The sequence below is a fragment of the Xenopus laevis genome, chromosome 7S, assembly GCF_017654675.1.
Source record: "Xenopus laevis strain J_2021 chromosome 7S, Xenopus_laevis_v10.1, whole genome shotgun sequence".
NCBI lineage: Eukaryota > Metazoa > Chordata > Amphibia > Anura > Pipidae > Xenopus > Xenopus laevis.
Genome location: NC_054384.1, coordinates 44,352,818 through 44,369,126, shown reverse-complemented (window position 1 = coordinate 44,369,126; position 16,309 = coordinate 44,352,818). Strand labels below are relative to the sequence as shown.

At 40.0% G+C, this 16,309-nt stretch overlaps 1 protein-coding gene across 1 annotated transcript in view; it reads right to left on the bottom strand.

The window, feature by feature from the left end:
* adk.S (adenosine kinase S homeolog) overlaps window positions 1–13,166 on the bottom strand; it is a gene marked incomplete at its 5' end in the record, with an annotated part of 132,430 nt that extends 119,264 nt beyond the window's left edge. Inside the window, 1 exon segment of the mRNA NM_001092888.1 lies at window positions 12,963–13,166. Coding sequence (NP_001086357.1) covers window positions 12,963–13,024 — 62 coding nt within the window.
* Window positions 13,167–16,309: the final 3,143 nt, after the last annotated feature.

Genomic DNA, 16,309 nt, shown 5'->3' with positions numbered 1-16,309 from the left:
TCTGCCTATGAAGTTCAATGCTTAACAAGCTAATCCAACAAATTTTGTGTTACCAGTAATCAGTATTGAGCCGTTACATGTATTCAAATTAGCAAAATTACAAGGGTACCCACATTTTTGCAGTCAATCTTTCACATTTGATTTAATTTCATACAACTGAATACTGCTTCATATAAAAAAAAAAAATCTTTGTTCACAAAACACCCCAGTACTCAGATGTTCCTGGGAAATGAAAGATATATCACAGTGATCCTGTTTGTTGAAGTGGAGTAAATTATTATGCAGGCTGAGAGGGGTCCCAAACTTAATCATATGACAGTATATATACACATACAACGATTTAATGCTTTTTTCATTTAGTTAGGACTGACGCATAGACACTGCCTTGATGGGGTGTGTCAGCTTATGCATACTTTGTACAAACTTTATAACTAAAAGTGTATTTTTTTTCTATATGTTACAGTTAAGTTGTGCAAAAAGTTTTTCCAAGGGGGCTATATATTGGAGTGCTGGGGTTTGCTTTTAAAAGGATACATTCATCCATTAGAGGGTTATGTTCCATTTCATAAATCAGTTAAAGAACATTACAGGGAGTCCTCCAGTTACATACAACTCATACTTACTAGCTGAGGCCATTACAGTAATGTACTGTGGTTTGCTTGGCCTTTATTAAGATTAAGCTTTAATAAATCACCTGCCCCTATCCCCTCTGGCATGTGTTGCCTACTGCAGAGCACAGAAAAGTAAAAATACATATGCACAAAAAGGTAAAAATAAATACTATGTTAACACAAACATCTGTCTTGTTGCATTTAATAAGTAAATGTTTATCTTTCAACTTATATACAAAGTCAACTTAAGAACAAGCCTACAGATTCTATCTGTATAGGTTAGTTTGATTGTTGTGTTTAGGGAATGCTTCGGTCCTGATTAGCTATAAATAGATCTAAAGACATGTGATATTGCATTGTAGCACTAGGGGGCAATATACCCTCATTGTAATTATTTTTCCTATGTTAGAAATGGATTATGCCTAAAAGCAGGATAGAAAGTTCAGAATTCTGCAACTGTGGTCACATACAGTATCCCAGAATGTTTGTTTTTGTTTTGTTTGTTTTTTACTACTCAAGACAAGAAATACAGCCTGAGAAGTTGTTGATTGGCAAAGTGAAGATTTATACGCCTGTACATATGACAGAAACTTGAACTCTACTATTAAGGCCCCATAGTCAACGTAGAGATGACTGGGTGTTGGGGTTATTTCTAGCTCCCCCTTCCAGGTGTAAAACGGTAATCCAATTAGATCAAAGTAACTGAGAGAAAGCATGCAGAGCAGATTTACTGCTAAGTGATTTATTTTCACAACATGTTTTTGGCTACTCTCCCTTTATCAAGTGTAAACAAACAAAATGGTTACAAACTTTTAAAGGTATAGGCAGGAAGTGAGGTCACACAGGGTAGGTGTGGGTTGCCTTAATTAGGTACAGGTCATTACCATATAGCCAGATTTCGTATGAAAAGGTAAAGTGCAATATCATAGATAATTAGGTACAGGTCATTACCATATAGCCAGATTTCGTATGAAAAGGTAAAGTGCAATATCATACGAAATCTGGCTATTCTCCTTTAAAATGGTGCCTGGAGAGCAAGAAGGACTTGAGTGATCATCACACTTACCCTGAGGCAGCGGTCAAGAGAGACTGCGAAACGTGTCGGATATTGGAGCAGTTTGATTTATTCACTGATCACATACTCAACAGGAGGGAAGTCCGGAGTTTTACTTCACTTCGGGTACTACGTGCTTACTGATCTGGCTATTCTTTAGGATGACTGGGAGAAACTTATAAAGGCGAAGGACCAACATTATTATATGCATCTAAAATCCAAGAAATATTATATACACAAAAGGGGGAATCTTGAAGAACATCACAGTGGTGGATCTTCTGCAATATAGCTCTCCAGGCACCATTTTAAACACTCTGTGGCTCTATGGACTTCATTATTCATCTTAATTAAGAAAATACTACTCCTCCATGTGTGTGCTTCCTTTTAGATTTCCTGTATTAACCTTGTGTGAACGGTGATATACAAGAAAGCAGCCCCCCCCCATATTTTTTTTGCCAATAGTGGAGTGACACGGTATTGGTACAAAATAATTATACCTCTTTCTATCTAATTTTATATCTATGGTATGATGACAGTTGGGGTACATGTTGAATATTATAACTAGTGATTTCAGATTGCATTAAAGGGAAACTAAACATTGCGGGTGTCTATAAAAATATATTGCATCAAAGAATCCACATGTAAAACACGTCATTGTCTAGACAAAACATTTTCGATAATATACTTTTCTATCCGTACATGCCATTGGATGATCCCGATTAGCCATTTAAGTACATGCAAAGGGAACATATGCTAGGTTACATTAGCCAATGAAAAGACAAATGGCTGTCGTTTATGTTTGTTAAGTTTATGTTCAGTGGTGTACAAGAACGCACCTGCCCTTTCTCCTCTGGCCTATGCTGCAGTAGTTAACAGAAGGAAGGAAGGGGGCATTTCTGTACCTGTACACCGACAACTGTAAATTGTTTCTCTCCCCTGCCCAACAGTTAATCCTGAGGGCTTCAGTTTACTCAGACTTCGGCCTCTTGTTTTTATATGGTCATGAAACTCCTCTGTAACTTATAATACCCTTATAATTTACAAGTGGAGATACTTTATTCACAATATAAACGGAAAGTTTCTATGCCAGAATGTGCCATTTATAACGTAATATCAGAGGTTGTCACTGCCGCACTCTCCCTACAGCTTTTCCTCTTGTCCACCTCACTTCCCCATTCACTTGGTGCCTCCTATTTCCAGCATTGCTGCCTTTTGATTTTCCTTTTCTCTCGGACCTTCTGCAGCTTGCACCCTCAGGGCAAGGGCAGACATGGTCTTTTTACATTGCGTTTTTAAAAAAAGCTTGTCGGGTGTAAATACACCACTGAAATCACATGCGATCGTCAACATGTGTTTTTCATGCTTTTCCCAACATGTACTTCTCATTGTTCTTGTTCCCCATAATTCCGCTGGCTAGAAATAGAAAATAGCTTTTCTATTTATATGCAAAATGGAGCAGGAATGATCACCAATACGCAATATAAATTACGTCACCGGCCTAATACGCCACAAAAACTTATATGCGTTATTTATCTATGCATTTACGTAAAGTGTGGCTTCAAACTTGCAGATCCCACAGTCTATTGATTTGGTAGTTTGACATTTTGGCTTTTCTGCTGAAAAACACCAATACTGGCATCCCGTGGCAGATTTCAGCTTGCAAGTGCCCTGTGAGAATTGCCATAGTGTGTTTTAAATTAGTTTCAGTGGTAGTACAGTTTGTGTATTTATAACTTTTTTAAAAACGCAAAGTAAAAAACGCCACGTCTGGCTTGCCCTCAGTGTCTCTCTCCCTCTTCTGTTCCCCCTTCATCTCTGGTCTCGCTTCGTCTGCCTCACTTCCCCTCCTTTCTCGGTCACACTCGCTCTGGCCCTCCCACAACCTGTCACTCGCTCTGCCCCTCCCACATCCTGTCGCTTGTGTTCCATCTGTGCTCCCACCCTCCAGCTATCAAATTTCTTTTTTCCACCCCCCGAGTCTGCCTCTCTTCCACTCTCACTCATTCTTCGGTCACACTCAGGGTTGCCAGGTGTAATTTTCTAAACCAGCCAAAGTCAGCTACACAACTAGCCCAAATCTAGCCAAGAGGCACTTCCAAAAGTAGCCCAAAAAAAAAAAAAAAAAAAATATACAAATATATATGAAGATATGCCTTTTTTAAAATTTTCCATTAAGCAAAATGGGACAGGTGGGAGGCCCAGGAGGTATAAGGGTCCCATAAGGCCCTAATACATATATAATTTCAATAAATATTGGTAAAACAGTTCAGCATTTTTAGGTGGACAGCAGATTTTTGCCCCAAAATTGTCTGAAATGGAGGAAAGTCACCAGAAAATGTTTAAAGTGACGGGAAACGGGGATACAGGGCCCAACATCTGTTAACTCACACTGCATGCTGGGTATTGTAGTTTTACATTGAACTTGGCAAATTTTTAAACAAAAAACTATATTACCCAACATGAATTGGGAGACTCAAGCTTTTCACATTAGGGCAAGAAAAAAAAAAAAAAACTTTGGCTGATTTTCAAAGTACAAACCAGCCAAAGGCCCAAAAAGTAGCCCAAATCAATAACTTGGCTAGTTTGTACTTTCAAAACCTTCCTGGGCTTTAAATTAGTAGCACAATTTGGCTGGAAACCTGCCAACCCTGATCACACTCCACTCTTTGGTCTAGATCGGTTTGCCGCTCCCACGCTCAGCTTCTAACTTGAGTCTTGCTGTCTGTCTGTCCCACCCATGTCGCTCTCCAGTCTTGTGCCCTCAATCTCGTCTCTGGAAAGATGACCAGTAACCAGCACAAACACCCAAGGACAACTTTGAATAACACAGAAGCACTGACTGACCGTGTATGAGCAGACTGCAGGCAGTAACCAATCATTGACTTGGGTAGGGAGGGGGGGGGCAACACATGGGTTATAACCATTTGCTTTTGCACATGACCTGCATGCTAATGATCAATTGCAAACTATCTGAACAGTTATGTCCCATGTGTGCCCCTTTAAAGTCCCTGACTAACTTACCATTAGAGATCTGAAAAGCAGGAGATTGTGTTCTGTTATGTTAGACCAGGGGTGTCCAAACTTTTTGCAACGAGGGCCAGATTTGGTGAGGTGAAAATGTGTTGGGGCCGACCATTCAGCTTGACATTCTTGACACCGCTATACCCTTCTGAGGTAGTTAACTTGCGATCAGCAGGATTCACACCCCAGTAACACATTGAAATTCATTTTTTAAATAACATTTTTTATTAAATATAAATGATGGCACAGTGGCAATTCCATGTACACAGATACCCCCAGAACTCATAGCTAGATGGCAGAGTTATTTTACATGATTTACTGCCTGCTTTGTCTGGAAAGATGACCAGTAACCAGCACAAACACCCAAGGACAACTTTGAATAACACAGAAGCACTGACTGACCATGTATGAGCAGACTGCAGGGCTTTAGTATAAGCAGCTCCTTCCTTGCTTCCCCTTCTGCTCTGAAATCAGGGAACTGAAGGAGGCAGGTACTTTCAATGCTGGCCAATCCACAGCTGCTGCTATTGCTCTCTCCTTGTCACACCAGGGTAACAGCAGACAGCATAAAAAAAAAGCTCGGTGCAGTCTGGCTGGATGACCATGGATGTGCCAGGCTGCTACTGCGTGTAATGTGATACGGCACGTATACTGGACCGTCTGGCTCTGGCACTAACCAATGTAATTTCTTTGACGAAGACTTCAGTCTTGTGTAAATATGAAGTCACGCTGCAATTGGCCCGAAGGCCGCACTTTGGACATGCCTGTGTTAGACATTTGGTCACTCCAGCCCTAAGAGATTACAGTTTTGGCTTACCAACAATATTAGGCTAAGCTAAACAGGGCTAATAGGGAAAACTCTCCATATTTGGTACTTGCAAGCAAGCCCGGACTGGCCATTTGTGAGATCGGGCAAATGCTCGGTGGGCTAACTAATGTAAATGGGCTACTGGGACCTTTCCATTATGCAAATAGAAATAAAGACTGATGTGCAATTACGCTGCACATAAAAATCTGAACATCAGTACTGACTTGAGCCTTTGGAGCACGAAGTGTGTGTGCAGGAGCCCACTGAAAAGAATTCCCTCCCCCTTCCTGGGTCCTGAACTGCTGCAATTTTACAGTCACTCAGCAGCCAGCCCAGCAAATGCTTTCTATAGGTCAGGTGACTTACTCAACTATTAGAGAAGATACAATAGGTGCGCCTCTGAGAGCCTGCAGCCAACTATCTCTCTGGCTCCATCGGGACTGGTGCTGTGCAACCATGCAAGGATTAATGAACCCTCTCAGCCAGGACCTGAACAGATCTGCTCAAAGAGGGATCAGTAAAGCAGCTGAGCACAGCAGGCACAAGTGGAAGACTGACAAAACAGCAAGAACTTTTACCCGGAATTGGCAGCAAGGGGAAAATGCTCAAAATAGAGGTTTGCCTGATTTTTTATAATATAACGGTCATTAAAATTGAAGGAAAAGTACATTTAGATAGAATGGTTACCTAATTCAGCGCATGCTAGCAATGATCATGTACATCATACTGCTAAGTGTGGTAGAGCTACAGCTTTCAGATTTAGCTGGTATTCCAAACTAATTCATTATTCAATCATTCTGCTTCCAAACCCCAATAAATTATCTGTAAAACCATTTGGAAGAACATCAGTTAATGTTGGCTACACATAATTAGAGAGTTGTAGTTCTACCAAATAAGGTATACTTGCATATTTATTGAATTACTTAGACAGGGGACCAGGGAATGTGCATTAATTAACTGGCCAGGTCAGTAGCACTTCCATTGTACTTAAACATATTATAATTTAGCCTTAGGAGTGCACCCACGACCCCCCTGGAGTCAACTGGAGGCAGCTGGAAAATTGACAATATGTCTAGCCCCATGTCAGATTTCAAAATGGAATATAACAAAATCTGTTTTCCCTTTTGAAAAATTGATTTCAGTGCAGAATTCTGCTGGAGCAGCACCATTAACTGATGCGAATTGAAAAAAACATGATTTCCCATGACAGTATCCCTTAAGCTAACTGTATATGTTAAGATTACAATAGCACTGGATATTATCCTTGTTCAACAAATGATCCAAGCCACTCTTAAATACATTAATACTATAATGGAATAGATTGTAGATTGCATGTAGTACCTCCATATACAGTAGTTGACATCAAGCAGAACAACTTAATGTCGATTTAAAAACAGGGCAGGATAGAAGTGCAGAAAAGAAAGGAAGAGAGGGAACAGAGCTTTGCTTTGAATGAGAAAAGAGAATAGGTGATAAATAGTTCATTCTACCACACGTTCTGGGGTATTTACATATGAAAGTCTCTGTGCCATCCTACAATGCGTTCTGGGATAGAATAGAGATAGATAGATATAACAAATAGTCCTCCTTTTATAGCGGCATCCAAGGGCCTGATGCTGTATAGCTAATCTATCTACTGCACTTGATAGGCCATTATTCAAAGAATGTTTACAATAATGTCTATTGTTTATACAGCCACTTATATGCAGGGTGTTGGTAAAATACAGCAGGTAATTATCATACCATTACTCACAATGCCTGTTTTTTTTTTTATGTGGTTTCAAACTCTCTTGGTGTTTGGTAAACTTATGCTTTATGGTAGCCTTGTTATATTCAGAGAAATTCCACAAATAGAAAAAAAACTTCTCTGCCACGAAGCTTTGCAGGGTCCAATAACGGCATTCTAACAAACTTGGATGCCATGGTTACTTTTCCTAAGAAAACCTTGTGCATTTTATTGAATATGGTGTTTTGTGTATGGCATTTGTTGACATTTAAAACCTGTATATTCCGCTCGCATGTTTCAAGGTGGTCAGGGCCGCCAATAAAAAAGTAAAAACAAATTTGGTGAACAGTCCCCCCCCTGTTAAAAAATAAAAAAAAACACATTGGTGGCCCACACCCTCCAAATAAAAATAAACATTGGTGGCCAGCCCCCCCCGGTAAAAGGCTTTGAAAGAAAAAAAAAAAAATTTTTCAGTGGAAACTTTAAAATTTGGCATAGAGGTTCTAGAATTGCTAGCTAAACTAGTGAAATCAGTAAAGGTGCCACACTTACACTGAATCGCCTTTTGAAGCGTCGGGTGCACAGCTGTGTTCCTCTCTGTCAAGGAATATATCCACTGTAAAGCAATAAATCGAGCAGCACTCCGATATGTGAATCAATTATTTATTCATGCCATTAGCAGAGCGACGTTTCAGGCTATTCCAGCCATTTATCAAGCCCGAAACGTCGCTCTGCTAATGAATAAATAATTGATTCACATATCGGAGTGCTGCTGGATTTATTGCTTTACGCTAGCTAACCTAGTGGTTACTTTTTAAGAACTGCAGAGGAGCTGCAGTCACTTGAGAAATAAGTGACATCTCGTGGTGTTTGTCAGCAACAGCAGCCTCATTACATTTACAGTATTGGGACAGTAGGCTGTGCAGAGAGGCCCATGTGGCCCATTTCCATTACACAGAGAGCACCCCAACGGCATTTGCCCGAATTCACAGATGGCCAGTTCAGGCCTGGCTCCTCCTTACAACAAAGGATGCAAGGCAAGACTTGTGCACTAGTAGTCTAATTATCCACCGCGCAAAACAAACAGAGTGGCTTCAGGTTTCCTCATTAGTTAAAAAAATAATAAATAAAAAAAAATGTTCAATACAGGCCCTATTCATTACACTAATTCTAAACAAGGGGGTATACAGCCCTTTTAAATAGTTAATAACCGTGGTGGATAAAATTCCCCCAAAATCTCTTCTGCACCATCAGCCTAGATTTCGGGAGTGTGAGCTTTAAAACTGGTTTTTAGTCATGCATGGGTCATGAATTTCCAGGTAATACAATAGAAGTAAAAATAGGGGAAACAAAAAGAGAAAATGAAGGCAGACAATGGTAACAGGTTGAGGAAGGGTGAGAATGATATAGATGAAATAATTTGGGGCTGAATTGACAGCCAAGAAAAGTCATATGAACAATTTTCATTTTGGGGTCCCTACAGACCACATACATAGGTAAGTACAGTATATGCATACTGGGCATCAAACTGTTCCATTAGAAGGAAATACCAAAATGGCTTTTAAAGTTGGTGAAGAGTTGGTGGGTAAGACTTATTATAACAGTAGATGTGTCTTATAATTATAGGAGCAGCTTATTTTAGAATGCAATCCTACATGTGGTGCACATAGCATTCCTCCACGTCTCACTCCAATTCAAACACAGGAAGATTCACTGTCTTAACAGAAGTAGCATAAAGCGCAAGAAGACTTGGGTAAAAGTTGGGCACAGACCCTATATGGCAACATTTTGTAGGTTAGAGAGTCGGTGTGGGCTAAGGTTTTTTAGGTTAGTTTTTCCTGACCCTCACAGGCCCATGACCTGCTGTAGGAGACAGCCAGGCTGAACTCATCCCACTGTTATATCATAATTATATTTTTATGCTTATGTAAAAGGAACGATTAAAATAGAACTTGTAGCCTTTAAAGCAGAACAAATGGATTAATCATGGGGTGGTTGACAACTATTTAGACACCCACCAATGATTAGAATTGCTTACCTCAGACCCTGGGCATGCCTAGGTTACCACCACCTTCAGTCCTGGGTTGTAGCTCGAATTTTGATCTCCTGCACATGTACACAGCCACCCAACAAGGGATCTCTCATCATCATTTATTTATATAGTGCAGGCAAGTTACACAGTGCTTCATATTACTTTCTAACGAACAAGGATTACAGAGTAAAAATAGGAACTTAGGACCCTCCTTGCAAGAGCTTAGCCCTGAGACCAACACTTTTTTTAGCTTTTAATATTGGTGTGTAGGCAGCCATCTCTGGTAATTGTGTCTGATCCTGTGCTTTCAGAACAAGTCAGCACTTCACAATGGAACTGCTGTCAGATAAGCTATTGTTTCTTCTACTGAATGTAACTGAAGGAGTCACCATGGGACTTGAATTTTTACTACTGTATGTTATTCTTTTTGCACATGGGAGCATTTACAGCAATGCAGGAATTAGGAGCTCACAACCTACAGTATTTACCAAGTTTTTATTTTTATACTGACCAACTCCTTTAAAGTCCTTTAAATCCAAAAATGAAATGAAACGCTGGCCAAATATATTTATCCCATACACATGTAAAGGCTTTTATTGTAGGGCCTGTTACTAGTTCTCTGCTATATTCAGTCATCAGCACCCTAAACCAACAATGTCCAGAGAGTTTTCCATTATAGTCAAGAGTGGTTGCAAATCCTGGTTCAGGTGGGGTTTTTTCCAGCAGAGGAAAAAAAACAACAAAACCCAACAGGACTTATGTACAAACCCAGCCGCACAAAGTGTAGTCATACAAAAATAGAAGCAACCATTGTGTGAATAGATGCCATTATTAAAAGGCACTGGTGTCTAAACACGCTTGTTGTACTTTGTGCCAACCACCATTGTGCTCATCAAGCCTAATGAATTGTGGGCAAGTGCGCCTATTGATGCAGAGGAATCCTGCCGCTACCACAACACTGAAGGTGGCAATTACACCAGGGTTCCCTTCAAAGGTTGAATCAATAGGTGCACTTGACTTGCGCTTAGAAACACATGCAGGCATCATCTTAATGGTAAGCCCTGCCTGAAGACTACAGTGACTACAAAGTTTATATAAATTAAATTTTAGTTTGAAAATAATTTGTTTGAAAAAAATAAGTGCAAAATTAAAATAAAAATGTGTTACATTTATTCCACAGCTTTAACCCATTGCAGATTTAGGAAATGCTAAGCTATACTTTAAAAACCAAATAATGGCAGCTGAAGCTTGTACAATCCCCATTGTCTAATGCAAACACATCATCCCTATCTGACATGAGAATAAGTCTATTTATTGCCAATATGCATCACCCCACACCCAATCCAGAGGGGTAAATCTGGGAACTGCTAAAAACTTTTAAAAAAGTATCAAATCAGTTCTTGCACTTACAAGTACCTGGATTTGTAAGTGTATACATAAATGTAAATCCAGAGCCTCTGTGGAGGTTTTTTATATGGATAAAATTAAAAAAAAAAGTGACTTGTGGAAACGGTTGTTACACGTGCTTGTCATGCCGGCTTCACACACATGGGCTTTCCTTGTTGTATTTGGGGGGAAACTGTAACGAGGAGATCTGTGGCTGTGAGAGAAAAAGTGGGGAGGGGCGGGGGGGGAAAGAGTGGTCTGTGAGAGGAGAAAGATTGGGCTGTGAGAGAAGCATGGGGGGGGCAGGAGAGAGTGCAGTCTGTGAGAGAAGTGTGGGAGGGAAGCTATGGCTGTGAGAGACAAAAGAAACATTATCATGGTGAAGTGGTACTACTTGCTAAAATACTCCATCTTCTAACCAGAGTATATCCAAAATAAACTGCATGTGAAAAGAAAACCTTTGACCTTCAAAGACATTTGCAGACATGTCAAAGGCTTGCGTGAACTCCATTCTTTGGTTTCTGATATATTACAATTGGTTTTAGCTAAGACATGGTAACTGCAGTCTACAGACAGACAGGACAGTCCTAAACCAGACAGATCAAACACAGAGGACACTAATTTACCATCTTTGATTTATTATGCATCAAGGAGAACTATCTACATTGTAGCAACTAGAGCATGGAAACATTAGGGTTTCCTGTGTGTGTGGGGGGGGGAACCCTAATGTACTGTGTTTTTAACATATTTTGCTTACCAGCATTGTGGATTAATACTTAAGGGTGAAGACACACTAAGCTACACGTAGCAGCTACTTGCTTTGGCTACAAAATGCCAAAAAACACCCTGCCATATACAATACGGAGAATTGTCTCTGCTAAAACACACGAGTGTCTTAGCTGTCTGAAATAAAAGATATCACTGAACCCAAGCCTGGGGTTACAAAAACCAAGGAGGTAAAACCTTGCAAGTTAATAAATCTACCCAGAATGGTAAAGAATGCATATCCTACCTTGTTACAGAAGATAACAGTACTTCTTTTCAAACACTTCCAGTAAAGAAGCGGAACTGTATCAGTTAGCCAACAGCTTCTCGCGCTATTTAGAATGGAAAAGTCTACACTGAATGAGTGGAGATCCATTAGCAGTCATTAGTGATTGACTATACATCCATCTAATTCAGTGTTAGGATTGTATTTTGGGAAAGGTCCAAGTACTAATTAAGGTCCTCTGGATTGGGAAGGAATATGTGGCTGTGTACAGGGATGTTGCTTAACATGTGAAGTAGGCCCTAAATTTGTACTCTTTTGTGCAGTGGACCACACTTGAAATGGGGACCAAGAGATGTGCAAGTGTTGGTGTGCCCTGCCACCCTGCCCAGGAATTCTCCATCCTGTCATTTGTTTGGCTTAAGAGACCATAATATTTGCAAATTGCTGATTATGGGTTATGCCAATAGATGGACCGCTCTGCGCCAGGTAAGTGGCTTCCATAGCCTCCCCCATCCATAGTCCTTGCAGATTAGCCCATGCATTCCATGACACTGATTTACAAAAGTCATAGCCTCACTGAGAATATCTGAAGCTGCCCCATCATATACATGAATGCCCAATGGGCGCTACAGTTGCTAGTTATTTTAATAGCTTTATCCTTTGTACAGTACTTCAGGAGTGGGTCCTGCATAACAAGTATATTTGCCCTTTATTTAGATACCTTTGAGGAGGACAGCAGGGCTAATTACTGCAGCAGCTCAAGTAGTTAAAAGAACCCTGGGGGCTCAGGATGGGGGATGGTATGTGCAGATGAGGAATGCACAGGGAAAACGATGTAACTGCTGATGTTACTAGTTTATCTATATAAATGAGCCCTAAAGAACAAACATGATAAAGGTATGCTATAAAAATGCATTTACTACCAAAGTTTCTGCAACTCTTCACAGTTATCACTCAGAGTACAAAGGTCTGCAGCTATTATTATACGTGGCATTGCAGAAATAATCTTCAGCCTAAAGCTTCCCATGGAACTTTAGCTGGTAAATTAAAGTACTCTTAAGAATGCATTAGGACTGTAATAAATGCCTAGCAAGCAAAATATACAATGCATTCCTGTGTATTTTTTTAGCTGATAAATTATCATTAATTAACGTTAACAGACTAGGGTTCACACCAGGCCGGTAATAATGATGGTTGAGCCCAATGTTATTTAAAGGGGGAAAAAAATATAGGAAGGCTGGTATTTTATTCCAGAAGAGGTGTCAACCCTATAACAGGCACAAACAGGATCCCCAAGAATTGTGAGCAGGGGCTGACAGGTGTAAGTACTTACCTTAATTCAGTTGCCTGCAGCTTTTGTTTCTTGGCCTTGGGCTCTTCCGAAGCAACCTTCATACTTGCTTAGTCAAGGTCTCTGTACGGGCTATAAAAAAATCACTGTAGAAGATGCTGCTTTCCAATGTTCTTTCTTAATTTTTTAACAGAGGTTCCAAATGACGTTGGGAGTTAGACACGCGGTCCTCTAATCTTTACGTGTCTCTTTCTTACTACTGAGTCAGTCCAACCTTGCTAAAGCTAATCACCGCCTACTTTTGTTACAATTCCTCTCTCCTCCCCTCAAGCTGTCCCCTCTTATGTCTCTTCCTCTCTTTACAGTTTTTCCTATACACGCCTCTTACCCTCCCTGAAATGTTCTTGACGGGTTTCCTAGCAACTAAAGGGACCTACTATCATAGTAGTCAAAGTAAACGCCTGAACATTTAGATTTATAACAGGGAAATGTTCTATACTGTTTCCAGGCCAAGCAAGTAAAAGAACAGTACTGTGATTAAAAATACACATGCTTAGTAAAAATCATGAACCATGGTGTGGCTTATAAAATAAATTGTAAAAGCTGATTCTATAGAAGTGACTAAAGAAAAATGTAAAGGGCTAGTAACTCCGAGTTCCAAGTACTTAACTTATGGTTACATATACGCCGAATTACATGCCTCTGCATCCTGTAGCAGAACTCTCAGATATCATTATGTTCTTTACGTTTACTGCGGGCAACAAGTTTTAACACTTCACATTTTACTCTGCTATAGAATACTTCATTAAGGTTGGCACCTCACCCCTTTAAAATCGAACACATATGGAATCCATAGCCTGCATTGTTAATTAGCAATTCATTTAGATGTATGATGCATGGCTGCACATAAATCAGTTCAGTCTGCAGCATGCATCTAAATGAATTGCTAATTAGCCATGCAGGTTGTGGATTCCATATGTGTTTGGTATTAAAGCGGAGCGGTGGCAACCCTACACTTCATGCTTGTATTAGCTCAAAGAAGTACATAGTGTTATTATATATATATATATATATAAAAGCATCCCTTTCACAATACACTACATTTAAATGTTAATTAAGATATTTATAAGCTGATGTAGAGCAGTTGTCTGGAATTTGTGTGTTGTAGTTCAGCTTGCAGTGCAGGCCATATAAAATAAGCGACAATTAACCCTTTAATCGCCAAGCACGTATGGAGTACATGCTGGCGGTTCATGGCTCAGGTTGCCAAGCACATACAGTGTACGTCTTTTGCAGCTGAGCCCTTCTCGCTGCATCGAGGGATGACAGCCCCCTGGGCAACGAGGCTGTCAAGTCGGATCTGCGGCGCGATTGTTGCAGATCCAATTTCAAAGTAGCAGATGCGCCATGCATGTTGCGTCTGCTACTTCCTTACCTCCTCCACATGGCACACCCGCCCACTCACTTCCTGCTGCGCAATAACTCTGCTTGATGGTTCTCCAGGACTCCTCCAGTGATGTTAGCGATCCTCCTACACACACTTACAGTACATTTATACACTTACACACACATTTTAGTAAAGATTGGTATTTTTTATTTTAGCACACTTGCTCCCTTTTCTTATTTACATGTATTTACACACTCAGACAAGTGCACAAACATGTATACGCAAAAACCCACAAACAGATTTTTTTTTTACTTATTCATTGTACCGTTATCTTTTGTTTGTTTTGATTAAAAACTTGTTATTATGACAGCGTGACTATTGTATAATCAATTTTGGCCACCAATTACACTGTCGGATCAATTATTTTGTTATTTCATCGATTTATATAATTTTTGTGGTTTTATTGCAATTTTATCCCTGCATTACTGTTTCTTATGTATCTTTAGTATAGTTTTGCTGTTACATAGTAACATAGTAAGTAATTCCTTCCTGACTCCAAAATGGCAATCGGACTAGTCCCTGGATCAACCTGTACCATGAGCTATCTTCCAAAACCCTGTATTCCCTCACTTGCCAAAAAAACATCTAACCCCTTCCTAAAGCTATCTAATGTATCAGCCAGTACAACTGATTCAGGGAGAGAATTCCACATCTTCACATCTCTCACTTTAAAAATATTTAGGCGGAACCTCTTTTCTTCTAAACGGAATGGGTGACCTTGTGTCAGCTGGAAAGACCAACTGGTAAATAAAGCATTAGAGATTATTATATGATCCCCTTATATATTTATACATAGTTATCATATCGACCCTTAAATGCCTCTTCTCCAGCGTGAACATGACAAATTTATCCAGCCTTTCTTCATAGCTAAGAATTTCCATACCTTTTACCAGCTTAGTTGCCCTTCTCTGTACCCTCTCTAATACAACAATGTCCTGTTTCAGTGATGGAGACCAAAACTGTACAGCATATTTTAGATGGGGCCTCACCAATGCTCTATAAAGTGGAACAATGATGGCTTCCTGACTTGAATCAATGCCCCTTTTAATACAGCTCAAGGCCTAATTTGCCCTTTATGCTACTGACTGGCGTTGCGTGCTACAGCCAAGTTTATCATCTACAAGGACTCGAAGGTCCTTTTCCATAATGGATTTGCCTAGTGCAGTCTGATTAAGGGTATAAGTGATATTAAGGATATTTTATACATCCCAAGTGCATAACTTTACATTTATCAACATTGAATCTCATTTGCCACAGCTGTCCAGATTGCCAGTTTGTCAAGATCCTGTTGCAAGGATGCCACACCCTGGATGGAATTTATTGGGCTGGATAGTTTTGTGTCATCTGCAAATACTGATACATTACATACAATACCCTCCCCTAAGTCATTAATAAACAAGTTAAATAAACGTAGACCCAATACAGAGCCCTGAGGGACCCCACTAAGAACCTTATTCCAAGTAGAGAATGTACCATTAACAACCACCCTCTGTACCCGATCCTGTAGTCAGTTTCCTATCCATGTGCAAACTGCTTTATTAAGCCCAACAGACCTGTGTTTAAAAAGTAGTCATTTTATAATGGGGGGACACTTCAACCTCACTTTGGACCCAAAATTAGACTCCTCCTCCGGGAAGACAAATCTTTCTTATAAGGTTCTAAAACGTATTAAATCGGTATTGCATTAAAACCAATTAGTTGACAGTTGGAGAGTTTGCCATCCTTCTGATAGAGACTACTCTTATTTTTCACATGTGCATCACTCATATAGTAGAATTGACTATCTGTTCCTCTCTCATTATGCATTGCAATGGATATCTGATTGTAATATTGGGGTGCAAATTTTATCGGACCATGCCCCGATCTTTCTTACATTAGCCACTCCTGGCGCCACACGTAAGCCATGGACCTGGAGACTTAACGAATCTCTACTAAGGGACAA